Source organism: Crocodylus siamensis, chromosome 15 (genome assembly GCF_052110815.1).
Source record: "Crocodylus siamensis isolate JL-2025a chromosome 15, ASM5211081v1, whole genome shotgun sequence".
Classification (NCBI taxonomy): Eukaryota; Metazoa; Chordata; order Crocodylia; family Crocodylidae; genus Crocodylus; species Crocodylus siamensis.
In genome coordinates, this window is record NC_143409.1 from 36,710,066 (window position 1) to 36,732,120 (window position 22,055).

The window sequence follows — 22,055 nt, forward strand, 5'->3', positions numbered from 1 at the left end:
AGGCATGTATGATTCTTTTTAGTCCTCATTAGAAAATATTGATACAAATAAATTATTGCAATGAGTGCATCATAAATACCCATTTAACCAAAATATTAATGAGTTGGATCATACAGGCCTTCAATTTAATTTTAGAAAATGATATTGGAAAAAAAATATGACAACCTTTCTGAAAACCTAATAATCTAAAACTTTGTTTGCTTGTACATTATTTGTCTTTTAATTACCCCATTGTGAAATTTTCATCTGCTTAAAGGATGTTATGAGAGTGCACTTCTAAAATGTGAAAACATCTCTTGAAAGACTAAGTGATAAGGTTTTCCCACTAAGACATGACTAGTAAGGGTTTTTAAAATCTAATTTATTGAATTAAAAAGATGAAGGCTCCTTTTTAATGCTGAAAGCATTCATAAGCTTATTTATTACTAAAGAAGTGCTAAAAATACTGGTCAGGTGAGTTCACCTGCTTAGCTGGACCTCAGAATTTGGTTACGTGAGGCCCCTGGCAGACGTTACACTTAAGACATGATGAACCAGTTATCATAGAATCATAGAAAAATTAGGGGTGGAAGGGACCTCAGGAGGTCATCTAGTCTAATATCCTGTTCAAAGCAGGACCATTCCCAACTAGATCATCTCATCCAAGGCTGTCTAGCTTAGTCTTAAAAAGGATAAGTTAGTTGCATCTTAAAGTGTAACCTAGACACACATTCAGGCAATTAATGGTGCAGTAAAACAGGATATAAACCACAGAAGTATTACACAAAAAATACATAGTAACATTTTGGCTAGTTTCCATTGCACTTTCAAATGAACATGTGGCAGAGGTTTTTGCCTGACTTGTAAATCTGATTTGTGTAGTTCTTCTGAAAATGTACATGTATCCAGTGATCTCTGAACTATGCATAACTGGCTACATAAAGAGAGAGAGAGATCAGCTGATCATCATCCAGTAGGGGTGCACAGGGGCCCATTAGAGCCCCAGTGCAGTCCCAGTCTTGTTGACAGTCAGCTGAGTATCAACTGGATTGGGACTGCACTAAGAAGCCCTAGTGTGATCCCTGCTGGCAAACAGTCAGTTGATCATCAGCTGGTTTGGGATTGCACAAGGCAAGCCTGGTATGGTCCCTGCTTGGAGATGATCAACTGATTGCCTGCAGGTTGGAGACTGCTGTGGGGCTCAAACCCCAGTGTGATCCCTGCCAGCTGACAATCAGATGGCTGTGCGCCAGCAGGGACTCCACCAGAGCTCAAACGTCTGGGGGTGATCAGCTGACCATCTGTTGGTAGGCACCACGCTGGGGTTCCTCATCAGCAGGCACTGGCGCCTGCACTGAGGCTCTGTTACTTTAAATTCCAATTGTCAAATCAAGAGCAAGACCTTATAAAGGGGGATAAGGCAAAATGCCGCATATATTGATCACAATAATTAGACAGAGGTTCAGACACACCGCTCATAGACGCACACAGGTCATCAGCACATCACTACACACAGGCACACACAAACACAAAACAACCATTCTATTCAGACATTATAGTTACCAGCAGCAGTTGTTCCATAATAGCACTGGGTGGCCGGCCCAGGCCTTATTGGGAGAGAGAAAGATCCTGGAGATAGTATCTCTTCACCCCGCTCCAAGCTGCATCTGTGCTCTGAAGAAGCAGCTGAGAGAGAGACTCACCCAACTTGGTATTTTCGAAGTCCTTTTTTATAGGGGTTGGCATCCTTTGTTTCAGTGCTTTGGGGTTTTTCCATACCCAGTTTCTGTTTTTGCAGTTGTTCCTCATCTATCTTCTGTTTATCTCAGCCCGAGGTCAGTTTGTTTGTAAAAGTTGGTATCTCAGTCCTGGAGTGTCCTTGCTTCCCATCGGACAGGATGCGTACGTTCCTCCTCCTTGTTATTTCCTTTGTGCCCTAGACCTCAAAGGGATTCAGCCATCAATTAATTAGCTCACTGACTGGTAACTTACACATTTGGAGCCTTGTTGCTTACATAAACAGTTAATTTTTTTTTCCTGTTTCTACGCCATTCTTTCACCATTCACCCTTTCACACACACTCATACACAAAGGCCATGTAGAATTCATTCACTTATGTCAAGCAGAAGGATACAAAATGGAGTTTAAGTTGCTTACAGGGCAACACTAACATGGTTACATTTCACTGTTATTACACTCTATGTTAACATCAGCTACATTAGTTCAGTTTCTGCTACAGCTCAAACTGACCCTGGAATGGTTCCCAGAACCAGCTGACAGCAGATTATTGGGACCTGGTTTTCAAAAATCCAGTGGAGGGAAAGCCCAGGAACATGATCCCAGGCTCTCCTTGCAATGATAAGTAAGGTGCAATTGGGATCTGATCACCAATCCCAAAATCACACATCTTGCCATGCATGTGTGGCTTGGCAGGAAGTGCAGTTGTTGGGATTGGAGATCAGATCCCATCATTCCCTTGAATGAATGTCTGTCAGTGGCCTGAGTGTATGGAGAAGTTAAGTAGCATGGAACGAAGATGATGTCACAGAGGTTGATGCTTTTAGGATGGTTGTGTTGCCTTGTCCTGTTTTTCTCTGTAAGCTTAATATAGTTCATGTGTCTCTTGTTTTTCGTAAAGCACCTGAAGTTTAAGGAGACCAATCTTGTGACATTGCAGCAATTCAATGCATTATCCCAGGTGCATCGTATTGAACAGCTGACAGTCGATCATCAAGGAAATCCAATTGTCAACTTCACTCTGTGGAAGTACTATGTTCTGTTTAGACTCAACCATTTTAATCTGCAGAAGATAAATGGAACCAAGGTAAGATAATGTGACTTTCTTTTAGGAGTGAAAAGGGTATGTAACTTCCTTCTTAAACTTGGTCCTATAAAATAAATTTCCATTAATTTAAAAGACAAACTGTTTTATCAACCCATGTTGCCAAGTGTTAATACAATTAGTGGAGTTCCTTCATGAGAAGAAAATCTCCTTTAATTATTATGCAAAAGGAAAAGCTCTAACTGTACTGACTTATGTATTATTCTGTGTTTTGCATTGATCAAATTTACCCTGTTATTTTTATTTAAACTAGAAAATTTGATAAAATACTAGGAAAGTAAGTACCAGGAACAAAGACCAAATAGACAAACATTTGTGTAATCCAGTAGTTCTCAACCTTTTTAGACTCAATGACATTTTCCAGGAAGTGGCACAAAGCTATCAAGGAGTATCTTGATAGATTTGCGGCACCCCTCAAAAAATGACAGCTCCTAGGTTTCGCTCATTTTTGATTATAGAAAAATAAAACAATTCTTCTGTTGCAAAGAACTCAAAGTTCATAACAGGTCAGAATGTTTTTTAACTTCCAAAGATGGAGATTCCACAAGCTCTGGATAGCCTTTTCCAGGGTTTAACCATCTTCATGAGAGTGAGAAAGTTGCTTCTATAATAGCCAAAACAAATTTCCCTTGGTGCAATTTAACACCATTATACCTTGTCCTGTCTCCTGTGGCTACAAGAAATAGTCTATCTCCATTCTCCATATAACCACTCTTAAGGTATTTAAAGACAGTTATCAAATCCTTCCTCAGTCTTCTCTTCCCAAAACTAAATAATTCTAGTTCTTTCAGCCTGTGTTTTTAAGTCATTTTTTCCATAATTATTTTTGTTGCTGTCCCCTCCACTCTCTTTATAGTTTGTTCACAACTTTGTTGTAGTACATGCTTCAAACTGGACATAGTACTCCAAGTGAGGCCTCGCCAGTGCCAAATACAAGAATGATCCTTACACTTTGACTTGCAGTTGATGCTTCTATTAATGTAGCCCACTATGCTATGTCTGTTTGTGCCACAGGAGCACACTGATGGGTCTGATTCAGTTTATGGTTATTGATCTCTGGGATGAGATTAGCCATCGAAAGGCAGCACAAGAAATATGGCAGTGCTATCTTCATAAAACAAGAGCTCATCATCAACACAACATTGAAATCTTGACTATCAATATGGACATCTCCTCAATAACATCCATTTATAAGCTACCAGAGAAGTCTTTTGCTTTTGTGAGCCCAGGAAACCTACACCACAAAAAAGCATGCCTAATCATTGGTGACAATAGCCACAGGGTCACATGGGGTTACGGTAAAAACAGTGAGAATGGCAGCTTGGTTAAGATGTGAACGAAGACATACCACCTAAGCCTAATCCATGACACAGAGCTACCTGGGACTTTGACTAGCTTCCAGTGGAGATGAAGCTATAATTGAGACCTCACCTTTATTGGTAGCAATATACAAGCTATGTGCAAAAAGACGTATTGGAACCCATTCCTCACATACAGTACAGGCCAATTGCTATCAATGTCACAGCAGCCATAACTCCAAATATAGTACAAGTGTATCAAAGGCCTTGACAAAAAAGTGACACGCATCGAATCAGTCTCTGATAACTATGACCTTTTCGTGAATGCACTGTGCAAAACCTCCAAGAAGTGTATGCTTCAAGCATGCAGAACTAAGTATATACTAGGGTTTACTCCCAGGCTAGCAGCCAAATACAAAAAATACCAGCAAATGTTTCAAACAAATTCTCTCTCAGAAGACATTATTGCAGCAGCTTCAACAAGCTTCAAGTAGAAAGGTAATAGAAATGGAAAAAAATGATAGAAGGAATAGGTATAACCCACACTAGCAGAGAAGACTGGTTAACCATTTGCAAATGATAAAATACATTCTAAATGCCTATATATTTTGGCTTTTCATTTTGATTTTTTTTTATCATAAAAAAATGGGGCTTTCCCTGCCCACTTTGCTCACCTGGATGCAGGTGTAGCTCCCCTGCCCCTTCCCCCCCTCCCCCCCGCTTTGTTTTGCTGAGCAGTCCTGATATGCTGGTACCCTGCCCTGCCTATGCAGTGCCCCTCATTCCCAAGCCACAGCCCTCTGGCCTTGCTTGTGCCCTTCACTCCTGACCCACATCCCTCCATTTCCCCAGCCTTGCTGGTGCGCCTTACTCCTGATCCACAGCCCATTGCCCCCTCCCTAGACCTGCCAGAGGAGGCTCGCAGCTGCTAGGGCTATGGGATTAGGGCCAGGGCCTGCAGTGCCCTCCCCCATGCAGCAGAGAAGACAAAAAGGGAAAGTCAGTGCCCACAACAACATACTTTGAAAGTTGGTCACCTCAAACCGGGCGGCAAACCCAGCTACATTATGAACCACCACTATTGTCTTGTGTTATTCCACTGCAGAGTATGTATGTCTAGTATGGGAACAATCAGTTCATGCCAAGAACCTATACTGAGTTCTTAAAAAAACAGTTGTTGTGAAATAAGATATCTAAAGTCAACACTAAAGGACAGCTTGTTCTTATTGGCTTGTATTGTGCCACCTGATATCAGAAGAAAGCTAGCAAGCCAAAAAGAAAGATCAAGACAGATGGAATACCCTAGGAATCCACTCTGTGATCAGACATAAGTAACTAAATAGTTTAAAGTGCGAAAGAGTTTTGTGACCAGTATTGCACCATTGGACACAATGGCTGACAGGGTATGACTGAGGTTATGGAAGGAAAGGTAATGTGCAATCAAGTGCTTTGAAATGGATCTGAAACTCCAAGAGGACCTTCCTAGAGGGGTTGATCTAGACTGGTCAGCATGGCGATGCCTGAATCACCTGTGCATACAAACTGAAAGATCAAAAACAAATATGGTGGTAAAGATAATGGGTTAGGGGGCGGGACTTCCAGTCACAAAATGGTGACCAGGGGGCGGGGCACCTGTCAAGGGGTGGGGCTACCCATGCAGCCCTTGACAGGTTGCCAAAACTCACTAAGTGGCCCTCTGCTCAAAATAATTGCCTGCTCCTGCTCTATCGGTGCATGCAATTATTCTCTCCCAAGTGCACGGCATGGCACTTGTCCTTGATGAATTTAATCTGTTTTTTGGACTGTTATTCCAGTTAATCAGGATCATTCTGGGTCCTAAACTTACTCTCTAGTATCTGCACTAACACCTAACTTTGTGTCATTTGCAAATTTGTTAAGCATGCACTTGGTCTCATCCTCTAAATCATTAATGAAGATATTAAATAATCCTGGACCCAGGACATACCACTACAAAACCCCACTCAATGCTTCCTCCCACTTAAAGATAGACTCATTGATGACTACTCATTGAATACGTAGAAGGAAATCAAGTTGTTCAGCCATGACTTGCTTTTGATGCATCCATGCTGGCTGTTCCCTATCATCTTTTTCTGTTTCAGGTCCTTAGAAATAGACTTCTTCATGACCTGCTCCAAAATGTGTCCAGGTATTGAGGTCAGACTATCTGAGCTATAATTTTCCAGGTCCTCTTCCTTCTCTGCCTTAAAGAAGGGCATTATATTTGTCGTCCTGCAGTCATCTGGGAACTTGCCTCACCTCCATGAGTTTTCAAAGATAATAGCCAATGGCTCTGAAATTACCTCATCTAATTCCTTCAGAACTCTAGGCTCTTGTCATTGGATAGCTGATGGTCTTTGTGAAGACTGAAGTAAAAAAGGCATTAAATATTTCAGCCTTCCCCATATCCTCCAATACTAGACTGACCATGTTATTTCATAGGGATTTATACTGTCCTTGATCTTCCTCTTCTGACATGCTGGTAGAAAGTGTTTGTTTTGTTTTGTTTTTGCCTTTTGCCATCATGTGCTAATTGCATCTCTACTTGTACGTTGGCCTTCCTGATTTTCTCTCTGCATGCCCATTCAATATTCTTATACCCTTCCCCGCTAATATGGCTTTCTCTAGAATTCCTTTTTGAGTTCCGTGCATTGAAGAGTTAAGTCAGTCTCCTGTTTCCCTTCCTATTTTTCTTTGTATTGGGCTGTATTGCTCTTGCATCCTTATAATAGCTTCCTTAGAATAAGACTACTTCTCCTGGACTCCCTTTCCCCTCAGACTTGCCCCCCAGAATTTGCCTCGGGCAAGTTCTCTGAGTATGCTATAGATTGTTTTTCTGAAGTTTAGTCTTTATTCTGCTGCTTTCCTTCCTTCCTTTCCTTAGGATTTTGAGCCCTAGAGCAATACTATAGTATTTCAAATTGGCCATTGTAATTTGTTTAAGTTAACTGCATCTAATGACTATTAAAGTATATGTAAGTATGAACCCTGTGATTTATTCTGTTTTTAGCTCTACCCAGTACACATAACTCATGCAACGTAGGTGGGTTAAAGGGCTAAACTGAGCTAAAAACTTGCAAAGGAAGAAAGGAGAGAACTGAAATAACTCCCTTTAGCAATATATCATCTTAAAAAGAAAATAACTCATTAAGCGTCTGTTATTACTGTTGCGTGGCCTTTTTCTTAGTAAACTGTAAATAACCTTAGGTTAAACCTTAGGTTTAAAATAACCTCAGGCTGTACTAGTTTGACCATTTTAACTGATCATGAATTCTGATAAAAATTTCCAATCCCATTCAAAAAAAGCATCCAACCATTTCAACTTTGAATATAGATTGTAAAAATGACTTGTTTTTTCAGTGCATGCTGTCTTTTAGTGAGTCTCCATGCAACATTCATTGCATCATTTAAAACAGAAGCAAAAGTATTATAGTGCTATTATATATAACTGTTGCATCTAAGGACTACCCTTCTCTTTGGGCAGCAGCTAATTTCTACATTCAATAGAGTATTCTAAGGATCAGATTATTAGCCTATGTGTGTAGGCAGCACTTTATTTCCTGAAACTTGCAAGTCCCTTCCTGAGGAAGTGGGATTGGGTGAAATGTAAGTTTCCTAGATCGTGAGAGTGCCCAATATTTAGAAACCTAATTTTGTTTTTCTATCTTCTCTTCCTGCATTGTGTTATGCTACAGTGCACAGCATATGCCTCGGTGAAATGTCTGTCTAAAAGGTTAAATAAGGGTGAAACAAGGAACAAGATTTCATTTTACACACTTACCTAATACAGAACATAGAAGTTGTATGAAATTGTTTAGTAAAGATGTCTTCATCCTGAATTTTGGCTTTTTATTACAGCATTCGTACATGTGGCTTTTATGGACTTATATTTAAAAGCATTGTTGAAATATTGGAAGGGATTCAGAAAGTAACTACAAGCATGGCTAGAGTTCTGGAAAACATGCCTTATATTGAGAGGCTAAGAAAGCTTGATCTATTTTAGTTTATACAAAAAAATATATAAAAAGGCTTGATCACTGTCTGCTAATACTAAAATGAAGACATTTCCCAGTGTATTGCTCTTTAAGATGGCAGAAATACCTAACGAGATCCTGTGGTTGGAAGATGGAACCAGACTAATGCAGACAAGATGCAAGTTTTATCAGCAAGGAAAAATAAACCTAGAGGCAATTTATGTGTGGGTGTATTGGATTCTGCCTCATTTGAAGCTTATTCAAGATTGGATGTCTGTCTAGTAGATGTAGTGTAGCATGAACAGAAGCTGATTAAAAAAAAAAAAATCATTAGGTGTCATACAGGTCATGATCCATTCTGGCCTTAAAAATCAATGACGATCCAGCTATCCTGAAGTTGTGCAAACATTTCTGGTATTTTAGGTCAGTCAGTAATCTGGTTACCTGGGCAGGGGAATCACAAACCATAGCTTCTAAAGAAGATGCTAGATTTTTTTTTTTAAAGATGAAACTAAAAATGTTTAAGTGTATGGTACGAATTCATCAATAGCTTGGAATTTAATTTAAAGAAGATATATACTGAAACAGCATAGTTTGCATTGAAGAACGTAAAGTACTTGCAGGAGAGTTCATCTTCCTATGCTGGAGAAGGCAGCCCACCTATACCTTTAAAAAAAATTGTAGTCAGTAAAGACTACTTTGTACTTGTAACAGGGGGCTGTCCTGGGGCCAGTTGGATGTTGACCCGCCCACTTGTTTCTGGGCCAACTGCCTGCCTCTCTCTTCTGCCACACGTTGATGGAAAATGATTAAGATGTTACCCAGGCGGGAGGCTGTCTGTTTTCTGCCCGGATGCCAGAGGGCATTATCTGTGGTTCCATATTTTCCTTATACTGCAGCCTGTGCTTCACAGATGGCATCCAAGTCCTTGATGTCTCTGGCCCCACACTGGGTCTCATAACCCTCCAGTCTGAACTCCAACTGGATCTCTCCGGTCAGGCAGCATATTCCACCCTCATTCTGGGCTGCTTAGCACCCTGCACTTTTTCCCCATCTCAGGGAGGGAGGGAGGAAGGGAGTGTGTGTGTGTGTGTGTGTGTGTGTGTGTGTGTGTGTGTGTGTGTGTGTGTGTGTGTGTGTGTGTGTGTGTGTGTGTGTGTGTGTGTGTGTGTATGTTGTGTCCAGACCTTTGGCCACACAGGCCCTGGCCTCATCTCCAAGGCCAGTCAGAACCCCAGGCCCTCAGCTCTGGGTGTCCCTTGCGGTGGGCCCCTGGCCCTTTTGACCTTTCTGGTCCTGGCCCCAGCAATGACCAGTTGAGGGTGTCTCAAATCAGGCTTCAGAGCATCAAGCCCACTTTCTAACACGGTTCCGCCTTCTTGGGCCCTACTGTGGGATTGCCCACCTAGTTGTGGAAGCTATGGTTATTAAGGTGCACCAACCCACCTTTCACTGGGGTGGAAACTAGCCTGGTATTTCCTGGGGGCTCATATACACCAGGAGCCCCACCAGGTCACCCATCCCCGACAGGGTGCAGTTTTAGGCCATGCCCAGGACCAAGAGCCTCCTAACCATCTCCATAACCTCTTGCCCTTACCTTCTAGCTGTTTCTGAGCCTCAGCTCTGCCAGGTGATGTCTCTCTCATGGCTGCCAGCACCAAGCTGCTGCTTCACCCTCTATATATATATATATATATATCTCCAGGGTCTCAAAATGGCTGTCATACTCAAGCATGTGGCTGCTGCCTGCTCCAGCCCTTAAAGTGGCAGGCACCAACAGTGCCTAGCCACAGTACTGCTGCCCAAGTCAGATGCTAAAACTTACCTTTTCACTTCTGTACTACAACTTGTTCAGAATTTTTTCTAATAGGCCTCTGAAGATTAGAATTTGGAATCTGAAAAAAGGGTTTTAAAATTGATCGTTTTATTTCTGGTACCGTGAAACCTAGGTTACCATATTGTATCCCTCAAACTTTCCAAATCTGGAAGACAATAGTTAACGCATGCAAAAGTCACTCATTTGGTGTGTCTATATTTAAGATGCCTATCAGAGAAAGTCCAAGTTTTAAATAGATCAAAATTCTTTTGTTGCCTTAAGTATGCATGGGATAGGTGTGTATGTAAAATCATACATTGCATGTGGTAATTGATTTTTATAAGTCATTTCTTTCCTTTCTTTCTTTCTTTTTTTTTTTTTTTTGCAGGTTACTCAGAATGATATTGTAATGGCTGAAAGACTCTTTGGCATTCTGGCATATGTAGCATCTTCTGAGTTTCCACATTATCGCCTGCTTTTATTGCTTGGAGAATCTAAGTAATGTTATTAATTATATACATTAGAAATGTACTAATCATAGAAATAATATTTTTATTTTAATTATAATAGATAAGTCAGCTGACCTTTTTTATGTGTTGTGTTAAATGTATCAACCAGCAAATTCCAGAAAAGCTTGATGCATTTCTTGGATAAAATCAAAGAATTAAGAGTGAAAACACAAGTAGTACAATTCCAAATCTGTGTCGATAAGAGTCTGATTACACAGGAAATAATCACAGAAGTTAGATTTGTATGTGATATTTCATGTACATGATACATTTTCTTTCATTGTATATATTTCTTTTTGTCATACGTTTCCAGTAGCTCCTAAGTCAGGGTGGTCCTAAGATTTCTGCTGGTACAGCTGTGTCAGGGATCACACTTTTTCCTATCAATGACTGAGACCTCTGCCAGATGTGCAGGTAAGGCGTGATGGGATCTGATACATAATTCATACAATTACACTTCTTGACATGCCACACATGCATGGCAGGAGGTATGATTGTAGGTTCATGTATCAGTTCCCATCACACCTTATTGCTGGTTAAGTGGGGGAGCCTGGGCTTATAATCCTGGGCTCCCTTTGCACCGGCAAGTAGCAAGCTCCCATGGCTGGGAACCCCCTCAGTTGACCCAGGCTCCCAGCTGTGGGGATATAACATATATCCCTAAAGCTTGGGGCACCCAGTTAACAGGGCTCCCATGTTCAGTTAATGGCATAATAGGAACCTGCCACACTTATTACACATTTTTTGTGGAATAATTTTTGGCTTATTCCTCCTTTTGTAATGCCATGAATTGGTTGAACATGTGGCCAGTCACAACATAAGACATGATTAACTGGTTAATGTCTTAAGTATAGCATGTGGCATGGCCCTGATTGATGTAACAGGTCTAACAGACAACACCCAGTGTAGGTGCTGCTTTAACGGTAAAACTGTGCTTTTACTAACATAACCTGTTCTTGTTTCTGAGTTTGGCTTTCCCATACCAGGTGTAGTTTTGTGTGTATAGCTATGTCCACACTTGCAAGCTGGAAAAGTAATGTTCTTTGAGTAGGTGCTAAATGTCAGAGGCTTTGAATTCCAGTTTGCATGGGGAACACTTATGATATCACTCTCCATTGATTCATGCCAGCATTAACTCTTTGTGTAGACAGTGAAAATATTTTGTGTTTAATATGGTGAGCAAAAATACATTTTATTTTGGCTTGTACAAGAGGAGATTGCCTAAAACAAAGGTAGGTCTAACATAGTTGTATTTAAGAGATCATAAAAAAACTCTCATCAGGTACCACATTGGTGAAACTGGAAAGCTGTTTTTTCTAGGATGCTTAGCTGAGTACTACTCAGCAGGTGTAGATGCAGTCTTCTTGCTTTAACCGCAGTGTAAGAAGGCTCATCTAAGTCCATATCTCAGCCCATATAGCCTGTATGTAGAGATACCTCTACACTGGGGCAAGCTAAGTTCAGCCTATGGGCCAGATCAAGCCTGTGGTGGACTGTATTTCCCAGTAACCCCTGTCTGTGTTGCTGTGGCTGGTTTCCATGGGGACCCCAGCAGCAGCAGCACTGTAACAGCGTGGGGCCTGGTTTTCCATGGAGACCAGTCCCAGTAGTGCTGGCAGGGTGCACAGCTGGGCAGGGAGTTGCTTTGGGGCTGGCATCTTGTGGTGGTGACAGTGTGGTCTGGGGCCAGGACAGAGGTGTGATCCACTGCTCGTGTATCCTGGGCAGCAGCATGCAGGCAGTGGATCACAGTTCTGCCCCAGCTCCAAACCACACTGTCATTGCTGCAAGATCCTGGCCCTGGAGCAGCTCCCCTTCCAGCCATGCATTCTGCCAGCACTGCTGGAGCTGGTCTCCATAGAAACCAGCAGCAACAACATGAGCAGGGTCTGCTGGGAAATGGAGTCCAGCTGCCAGCCAGATCCGCCATTTTGCCTGCCCCGTTCTTCGTAATACATACCTAGTTATGTACCTACTCAAGGATGTCAAACTCGCCCAACTCCAGGGGCAGGATCCAAAGCACAGAGTCATGTCATCTGGCTCACAGGGCCCAAAGTTTACTAGTGGGGCAAGCAGCAGCAGCAGCGTTTAATTGCCATGGGAGCTGCTGCTCATCTCACTGCCAGCTTTGTGATAGTGAGATAAGAGAAAGCTCCCCTACTGTATCTGACACCTGAGAACTTCCTGCATGTCAGGAGGGAAGGTGGAGAACAGACCTGGAGAGAGGATGAGACTCCCTTGCTCAGTTTCCCCCTTGTTCCATGGAAACCAGTGCTCATACTTTTTTGTAACCACTCTTCTGTCAAGGTTCCTCCTCCTCCTCCTTAACCCTCATGTGCTGTACTCTGGGGTGCTTCTAAATGCTAAATTTTGTAATGTTCATGTAAATATTTGTAAACATAAAAATAAATGGAAATGTTTAAATTGGTTTAGGGTAGGAAACTGAAAGAAAGGAAGGCCCAGAGGAGAGCATGAAAAAGAGGAGAGTGCAAGAGATGTGAGTAGCAGGAAAACATAGGTGAGGATCACCATAAGGCAAGAGGAGTAGCACTGTACAAGTGAAAAGGAGTTAGGGACTGTATGGTACTGTTGTCCACAATTCCCTACATTTCTTAGGGAAATGTAAAACAGCTAGGATCTATCAGATTGAGCTTTGTTCAGAAAAACATGAAAAACCAAAAAAACCATTTACTGGTATATTAACATTTTGCAGTGCTTGGGCAAACTAATGATTATCCCTCAGGTCTTCCACGTGTATATATCGTGGCTTCCGGACGCAATAAACAAAAACCACATAAACCAAATGATCAAAGCAAAAATAAATGACATTACATGAAAGCATCTGTACTTTAATAAAATTTCCAATAATTAAAACTGTAAATCTTTTTATTGTCTCTTTCAGGAAGAAACAATGGCGTTATCTGCTGGAGGCAAAAGGAAAGAAACCTGGGACTGCCAGTGAAGAAAGTAGTGATAACAGAAGATTTGGAGGAGAAAATACAAGCCGAGCTATACTGAATTATACCACAAGGGACTTGCATACAGAAAAGCTTGAGGTAAATGTATTAGTGCAAATCTTGTATTCTGAAACATTTCAGCCAAGATTTTTAGGTGGTGGCTTAGTTTAATTTTAAACAATTTTCATATTTTCTTTGGCTGAAAAAACATTTTTCACTTTCACCAACTGAAGCAATTTTTAAACTTTACTAGAATCTATAATTATAGCAATCAGCAATTAGGGCTATGAAAAGAAATGCATATATTGTAAACAGAGTTAGAACATAGATTAATTCCTACCTCGCATGTTAAGACGTAGCCATCTCTGATCTCAGCAAAGGTCAGTCTTTGGCCCAATTGTTTACCAGGCTTTCCCTTTGTTTTCTTTATAACCCTTCCCTTTACATATGCAGATATGACGATCTTATTTATATGTATGGATCTCATTTGTATTGTGAACAATAATTTTATCATAGAAGAGACAAGCTAAATGTTTTTTACAGTTTAAACCTCTTCAGGTTGCTATTAAGAGTTTACTACTTCAGTGAAACTGCAACATTTGATTCAAATTCAGTGCATGTCAGTTTTTCTAATGAGAGAGCCTTTCTCAAAATTTGACACAAGCATTTTTTAAGGAAAGGTCACTAAAACTGTATTCTTCTTTTAACTCTGTGTACAATAATGACCTGTGAAATTAGAGAAGGAAGACTTGCTTTATTTGTATCAAATATCTGTTTGGCTCTTCTGAAGAGGAAGACATTATATATATATGTGTGTGTGTGTATATATATATATATATATATATATATATATATATGTATATGTATATATATAAAAAACAGCTCATCATATTTATTTTCAAACATATATTAAACAGTTCAAATTTATCAATGTAAAACCAGCATTTATACCAGTATATAAAGCTACCAGCACTGAGCCTCTTTATAAAACAAAAAATGCTACTCATGCAGAAAAGTTGAAGGATTATACATGGAGTGTACAAGTGTAGTCTTTGGTAGTGAAATGTATCTAGAGGAATAGAATGTGATAGGGATAAATTAGCACAGCTTTTCCAAGAAAAATGTATATTCTGTGTGCTAGAAAACTTTAAATCCTTTACATCGTCAGAAAAAGTTGATACAGAACTTGTGGTGGGGAAGGGAAGATGACAGGAAATAGCTTTCTGAGTCTATTTCTTAGTCCTCTGTGAAAAAGTTGATAGCGAAGTGTCCTATGAATCGGTACTAGATTTAGTATTGGTCAGCACTGAATAGAGTGGTGGTTAAATGTGGTTATGTCCAGGCAGAAGAAGAGACATGTACAATGGCTTAATGGAGCCCAAATTAAATTGTAGTAAAATTGCAGGCTGGCTTGTTCCAACCAAAGTCTATCTTCTTTCAGCTCTTTTACCCAAAAGCTGTTCTTCTGGGGGAAAGAGTTTTCAGGGAGAACAGCATCTTTTTCATCTGTTTGTCCATCTTCTTTCTGCGGGACAGCCTCTAAATCAGATCTCGCCAGTCTTGCTTTAGGTGCAAGACTGTCGCCTCATTTGTCCTGCAGGTGTATGGAGTGTATAAATGTCACTGTGATGCCACAGACAATCAGTTGTAAACACTGGATTTTTCCAGTGATGTATTAGAGAAGACATGGCATGGTGTTATGATGGTGACTCCATATGTAGAGAGAGATCAAAAAGAGCAGAGCTCTGTTGTCTCAAAGGGGTAATGGTGGTCTTATAGTAGAGATAATTAATTAATTAATTAATTAATTAATTAATTAATTAATTAATTAATTACATTAATGAATGAAATGTGTGAGGTACTCATGTTCCCTTACCAGAGTAAGGCAATGTAATAAAATAATATTTTTGTGATTGTACAATTACATAAAATATTTGTTTTTCTCTTAAGATTGTACTTATTCACACCTTGTTGTTCAGTATAGTATTGCATATGTGGCTGCAGATTTTACTGGGTATCATGAGGGAAAAGTAAGATAGGCTGTAACTGATAATTTCTGCTTCCCATCAACAATAAACTGACATAACAAATGTTCTTAAATCAGACCTTATTACTGAAGATGGCAGGTTAGGATCATAGATGAATTTTGTTTTTCAAACTAGACGGCTGGAAAGTATTTGTTCTCCTTTTTCATCCATTAAAAGTGTTCTGTGTTGCTTTGATGGGCCAGTGCATGACTTAATGTTTTTAGCAATGCTGTAAATCAAATTGATTAGATACTTAGCACCAGTATAGTTGTTCAGACTTATAATGGCAATTTGGAAACCTGTCCATAAAAAGGGATTAGTGTAATTGAAGTGCGACTTGTATATAGTGCCAATAATTACACAAAAAGTGTTTGTATCATGAAACCAGGTTCAAGAAGTTCAGATGACTTTGGTTCATACCATTCTGTGTTTCGTGTATTGTGAATGCACCAGCCTCTATCAGAGAAACTCTGGAAGAAGATGTGCACAAGCTCATTTCCCCCTATTTTATTGTGCTTTGCTGCTGTTTGAGAAAGCCAGTGACAAAGATGCATTATTTCTGTCATTGCAGTTTCAGTTCTAAATTTTTTTTAAATAAATAAATTTATAACTTCATAGTTTCTGTAATTTATTACCACTGATTTTCTCTGAGGCAATAAAAATCTAGTGCTATTTAAAGGGAGTTAACTTACACTTCAACAGTGAATATGAGAAATATGTGAGTAGTTTAAATCATTATAATTTTGGATCTGTAGCACTATTCATAACAGCATAAATAAATGGCTGTATAATTTTAAATAATTGTATTTGTTAGAGAACAGTGTTGGGTGTCCTGTCTTTATTCAAATCATCATTTTTTTAAAATTCATTAAACTACTGTAGCCACTTACAATAAAAAGATTGCTGCTTTTCAGCTTTTCTTCTGATGTTGTCTTATGCAATCTATAATGGTTCTCCCATTCAGGAAATCAAGGAGAGAGAGAAATTTTGCCAGACATATATCCAGGACTTAGTGAAAGAAGCTGCTGACATCAATATGAAAAATGAGTCTTTACAGAAGCTATGGCCTCAGATGTTCATCGAGCTTGTCAGGGATGCGGTGATAGAAATACGCAATAAAAATTCCTACATGAGACTCTGCTTACAGCGGATCACTGATCAAAAATAGTAAAGTCGAGGTTTGATGTTCTGCAAGGTTTTGGTTTCAGTATTGTTTGTCGTGGTTCACAAAGACGTAAAATAATAGCGTACAAAATTACCATTACCATAGGCCCTTTTTTTTTATGAAGGATGCCTTTAAATTTCAATGAGCTGTTTTCACAGCTAATGTTTCTCTATCATTTCCAAAGCAAAAGTTTTCTTGTATAAAACTAACAATGCTTCCTAGGCTAAAGTGGTGATACAGAAATAACTTGACTGCTATGCCATGTTTTACTCAGCTTTTTGTTGTGGTTGCTGCTTCTCTAGTGTTAAAGCATTGATTTTAAGGAACAGTTTCACACTCTGCTTGCCTTATGTTTTTTACTAAACACTTTTAAATGGTTTCCTTTTTGACTATTTGCTGCTGTGTTTAAAAAAAAATTCAGTCAAGAATATTTTTTTTATGAGCAAAGTTAACAGATTATTCTGTTTATACACCCTAAACCTGGTTATTTAAGAATTATTTAATAAAATTGAATACAAAATGCTATGTTGTCAGGTCAATACTGTTGTAAAAGTGTGTTTTACTAAGGTTAAACTAATCTAACATCTTCAACTAGATGTACTGTTACACTCATTTTGTTTTCAGGTAGTTTTCATCATTTTGCTTTTGGGTGCACTATAAAGATGAATTCTGGTTATGTGTAAAATATCAGATCAAAGTAAAGTAAGGTGTACTTCTACATTTTACCTTCATTTTATTAAAACACACACGATATTCATATAAATACAGTTTATTTTTGCCTAACATCTAATAAATGCAGAATTTCTCATTCATTTACTGTACTTTGATGAAACAAAATGTGGATAAATCATTAAAGTTAATTGGGAAAAGAGGATATTTCCATATTAATTCTTAGGACCAGATTTTCCAGGGTATTTTATCTTAAAGATGCAGGGAGGTGTTTAATAAGACTCTCCAAAAGTACTGAAAGAGATTAAGCGTACAACTTCAAATTAGTAGGTGTTGGGCACCCAGCCTGTTAAAGCACTTTTTGAAAATATTACACATTTATTCACCCAAATGCCTTTAGATTTCTGTTCTGTAACAACGTATCATAGATAACCATGTTCCCATCAGATATACAACATAACATCTCATCTCATTTGCTGACTAGCACTCTTTTTATAGTACTGGCCCTGCCTTCTGAGGAGTCAGGAGTGGCCTTCTTTTGTGGGAGTAGTAGAATAAAGACCAAAAATATTACTTCAGTGTTTTTTTTCTTCTTTTTTTGTTTTGTTGGGAGAAATGCTGCCTCCTGTGGCAAGTCCAGGGTTTGAGGCAAAGAGCTTTGTGATGGGGGAGAAGGCATCAATTTTCCCCTTTCTATTTTTCTGAAAGTAGGAGTATCTACCTGTGATTACATCCTCTGTGCTCACAGAGTCTATTGCTGATAAGAAAAAAATTAAAGGAGACTTTTTAAATGATTGCAATGAGAACAAAGTGTATGCATGCACAAGTGCAGTTTCGTGTTTTAACCTTCCTCCAGTTGTACCCACTTACACAAAGCTGCCATTTTTCCTTGGCACTGCCAAATCCATCCTGCCCTATCAGTCAAACCCTTGCATAAGCAGATGAGCTATGCACCTTGCCTTGAAAGTCCACTGAATAGAGCTCTTATGAGTCACTGGAAGAAACCAATGGCAAAACTCGAGAGCCTCCAGTTTAAACGCTCAGCCAACTGCTGCCAACCCTCACGTGAAACTTAGGGACTGGTGATTTGAGCTCCCTGGCTAGTCTCCACTGTTAAGACCCATCTACATGAGAAGGTTCTGGGACTTGAATTCAAGGTGTGATTTAAACCCCTACATAATTTTTAAAAAAATATAAAAAAACAGCAATCTCCTCCACTCTCCCCATACCTCCCCTTCCTGGATGCTATTTTGAAACCAAGCTTATTTTACTTCAGGTTAAGTTTTTTGGGAATTGGTTTAAGATTAATTGGAATTCAGTACCCTATAACCAAAAGTAGTCCAGATAGAAGTTTATAATGTTTTAACACAGCGAGTTTTAAAAGTTGTAAATGAGTTGTGTGGAAAGCCCTGAGTTGCCAGGGCACAAGTAGACATTTAGAGCATAAGACCGTAAGTACGGACACCTTGGAATGAGCCTGGCAGTGCCCAGTGGGAGACAGCATAGGCTTAAAAGCACTGTCATCGTACAGTTCCATCACGAATCAGGATGCCACGCTGCACCCGCTACAGATTTCAAATGGTCTGTAAGAGGCCTGCATGGAAAGTACATGACAGTAATACAGTCAGTGGGTGGCCAAAGACCAAATGTCTGTGAGAACTTTAACTTGCCAGCATTGCTATTATTTCCCAACCTCAGAACTTTTAAAGGTTTTTTTTTTAATGCTTATTCCACTAGCTCAGTGGTATTTAGTATCTTGTCTTTGTTCCTCTGCTGGATAGCTGTGAAACCTGATACATGTCTTATGGTAAACTTTTACAGAATTTAACAGATGGTAAATGAGGTAGGTGACTAAAAAAATGAATGAGTTGTGTAAAAACTGCTGAAGTCAGTAAGCTTGATAGAAAACCATCTCTCCAACAGTTTTTTTTTTTTTAATCATTCTCTTGAATTTGTAGCCAGGGATATTATGGATTGAGTTCTGTAGGGTAATCCAAAAAACTTGCAGAGAAGTTGGGTGCCATTAAGGTCTATCATACTTTCCTGAAGGGACAACTGTAGTCCCTGAAAAATCATGTAGGGAGAAGTGGAGTTTACACTGCAGAAATACTGTTTAAAACTGTCATGCAAAGCTTTCTGGATAGATCAGGTCTTGTTTCAACATCTCTATCCTAAGGAAATTTACAGGAGTCAAGGGACTCCTGTCAGTGCTGCCTGACTAGAAATGCCAGTGCCACTGTCAGGCAATTGGTTTTACAGTTTTGGCCGACCAAGAGTCAAAGGGGAGTGTGACTGCACCACTGCCTGCCGCTCTCTTCCCCCCTCATCAAGCCTGCAACACCCAGTTCCAGCTTCTGCAAGGGAGATGAAACATCAGCTGTTATTTTGAAGTGCAAAGCTCTTCTAGTGATCTAGTCAGAGCTGATGAATCCCATTGATTCCCATTCAGAAGCAAAAAAAACAGGTTGAAACCTTTCTCTCTCTCTTTTTTTTTTTTTTTTTTTGGCCTGGGTTTGGAGGGGTAAATCTAAGGCTGAGAGTTCTGAGGATTCCAGGGGAGCCATAGATGGGAAATTAAGGCCTTTAGAAACATGATCCTGCTTCAGGAGCTCTGTAATTTGAATTAAGGATCCTGACAAAGATTCAAGGGAAGTGCTTCTACATCTCACCCATACGTGTGGTATATTCAACATGGGGGCTGAATGCTTCAGTGCCCCAGGGCATTTATACACATACATTTTTGTGCCCGAACGCACCAAAATCAGGCAGGTCAGAGCAGACTCGATTAATTGAGTCTGCTCTGCACATGAGCTGACGCGCACAGCGTTGCATTGCTTGCAGTTGTATAAGTGGTGAAATGCACAGAGAAAATGGTGGCAGTTGTATAAGTGGTCAGCACAGAGAAAATGGTGGCAGTGCACTTTTGAACTAAAATGCCTTTTGTGTGTTTTAGTATAAAAATGGACCACCGTCATTTTTTTTGTGTGCTGACATGCATTTTGCCACATATACAACTGCAAGTGATGCAGCGCCTGCACTGCAGCACTTGCATGTGTAAAATTGCCCCCACTGCCCAATTTCTTTTTCTTCAATGGCAGACATTTCACAATAGGATAATTAACTGGTTTAAAATGATGGTAGCTGATTAGCTTACCTACTGAACAGAACATTTGAGCTGGACATTTTCATAGTTGTTATCAATATTTAATACAAGCAATCTATTCTATAACTTTCCCCCAAAGTGTCGTATGCTGTTGGGCATTAGCATGGCATTAGAAAGAAAGGGCGTTATAATGTTAACATGGTAGTACAGTCTAAAAATCCTGTGCAGATTATGCAGTGTGAATGGTAACATTTATTTATTTATTAGATATGGACATTGCTTTAATTAGATCACCCAGAAATATGAGGGTGCATTAACAGTTGCCTCTGTGCTAGTTAATAGCAGCCTGAGTTGCTGAGCACCCACTGTTCTATTTTAAGTCATTGTAAGCGGTCCTTTGAAAATTCAGAATCATATATATAAAATTGTCTTCTGATGTTCCAAATCTAAACTCAACAGTCCTGCTCGAGTAACTAACTGCATATGCAGCAGTGAAGGCCATGGGCTTTCCTGGGAAAATGAGTTGACTTGTGTCCTGAGAGAAACAATTCTTCAGGTCAAGACACTTTTTATATATAAATACACAAACATGAGGGTTGATATTCAGAATGATTAACCGATTTCCAGGTCATAAGGGACCATTGTGATCATCTAGTCTAATCTTATGTTTAGTATAGTGGGAGGAACAGAATTGTTTTTCCAAACTAGGTCAACAGTATGAAGCTTGGTAAGTTTGAAAGGCCCTCAACTCTTGATTTAAAAATAAAAATAAAAAGTGATGATGAATCTTCCATCTGATTTGGTTCAGAAGCTTTTTTTCTATAGAATGATTTCTTTGTGTATATTTCTATCACAATACCATGCATAGATTAATCTGAATTATTGTAAAATGGAAAGTCTCAGCTTTCACATTTTTTGTAAACCCACTTTCCTAGTTTCAAATTATTTATGTAGCTTTTGCTTCATGTATTTTTGAAGCAAAACAAATAATTCCATTGAGAACAAAAACACTGATGGATGAGACTATTTTTTGTTTATATTTGCTGCATCAATTTGACCATATTACTTGAAATAATTTCAAATATTTAATTTTTCTGGTTTGATTCATTGCTTGTTGTCCATCAGCTTCCTTACTGAGGATCAAGGTTTCAGTTGTGTAGAAATGTTTCCTCCCTGTTTATGATACAGGATCCTAAAAAGAACAGAGCTACAGATACATTCTTATATATGGTCTCTATAGAACAAAAAGAGGGGTGATTCACGTGAAGCAAAACACAAGATTATCTGGCCAGCTTTGTGGAGAAAAGTACTGGGAAGAGATTTTATTTATGTTGTTGAGTGGCCAACAGGGTAGTCCCAAGCATCCTTGTGACCTTTTCCTTTGTTTTCTCCTCTTTCCGAGAACTAGGCACAGATATAGACAGCTGATCTAGATGTGTGTTTTCATAGGACCTCAGCCCACCAGCTGAAATAAGGGACGAGTCTCAGGCAGAGATCCACACACCCATGCTCTCGCCTGCCACATCTTTGGTGTTTATAGGAAGATGTTCAGTACCTGGATGGGTAGTTCCGTTTAGTCATCATCCGCTGTCCTATGATACTGAGGGCTCCACCACCCCTACACCCTTGCCTGGTCCACCAGTTGTCTAGGTGTCCTTGGGTTTGTATTCAGCCACTAGGTTCCTCCCCGGGGCCTTT

The 22,055-nt window shown here is 39.6% G+C and overlaps 1 protein-coding gene across 5 annotated transcripts in view; it reads left to right on the forward strand.

Moving 5' to 3' along the window:
- Positions 1-17,794, forward strand: part of LRRC49 (leucine rich repeat containing 49) — a 132,437-nt gene extending 114,643 nt beyond the window's left edge. For 3 of the 5 annotated variants that reach the window (XM_090028492.1, XM_090028491.1, XM_090028493.1), the window contains 4 exons: positions 2,618-2,803; positions 10,316-10,425; positions 13,339-13,492; positions 16,385-17,792. In XM_090028492.1, coding sequence (XP_089884618.1) covers positions 2,618-2,803; positions 10,316-10,425; positions 13,339-13,492; positions 16,385-16,588 — 654 coding nt within the window. In that variant the 3' untranslated portion in view covers positions 16,589-17,792. Of the gene's footprint in view, positions 1-2,617; positions 2,804-10,315; positions 10,426-13,338; positions 13,493-16,384 lie in introns of all 5 variants that reach the window. The other 2 variants (XM_090028494.1, XR_016439273.1) reach the window with 2 other exon arrangements.
- The last annotated feature ends 4,261 nt before the right edge of the window (positions 17,795-22,055 follow it).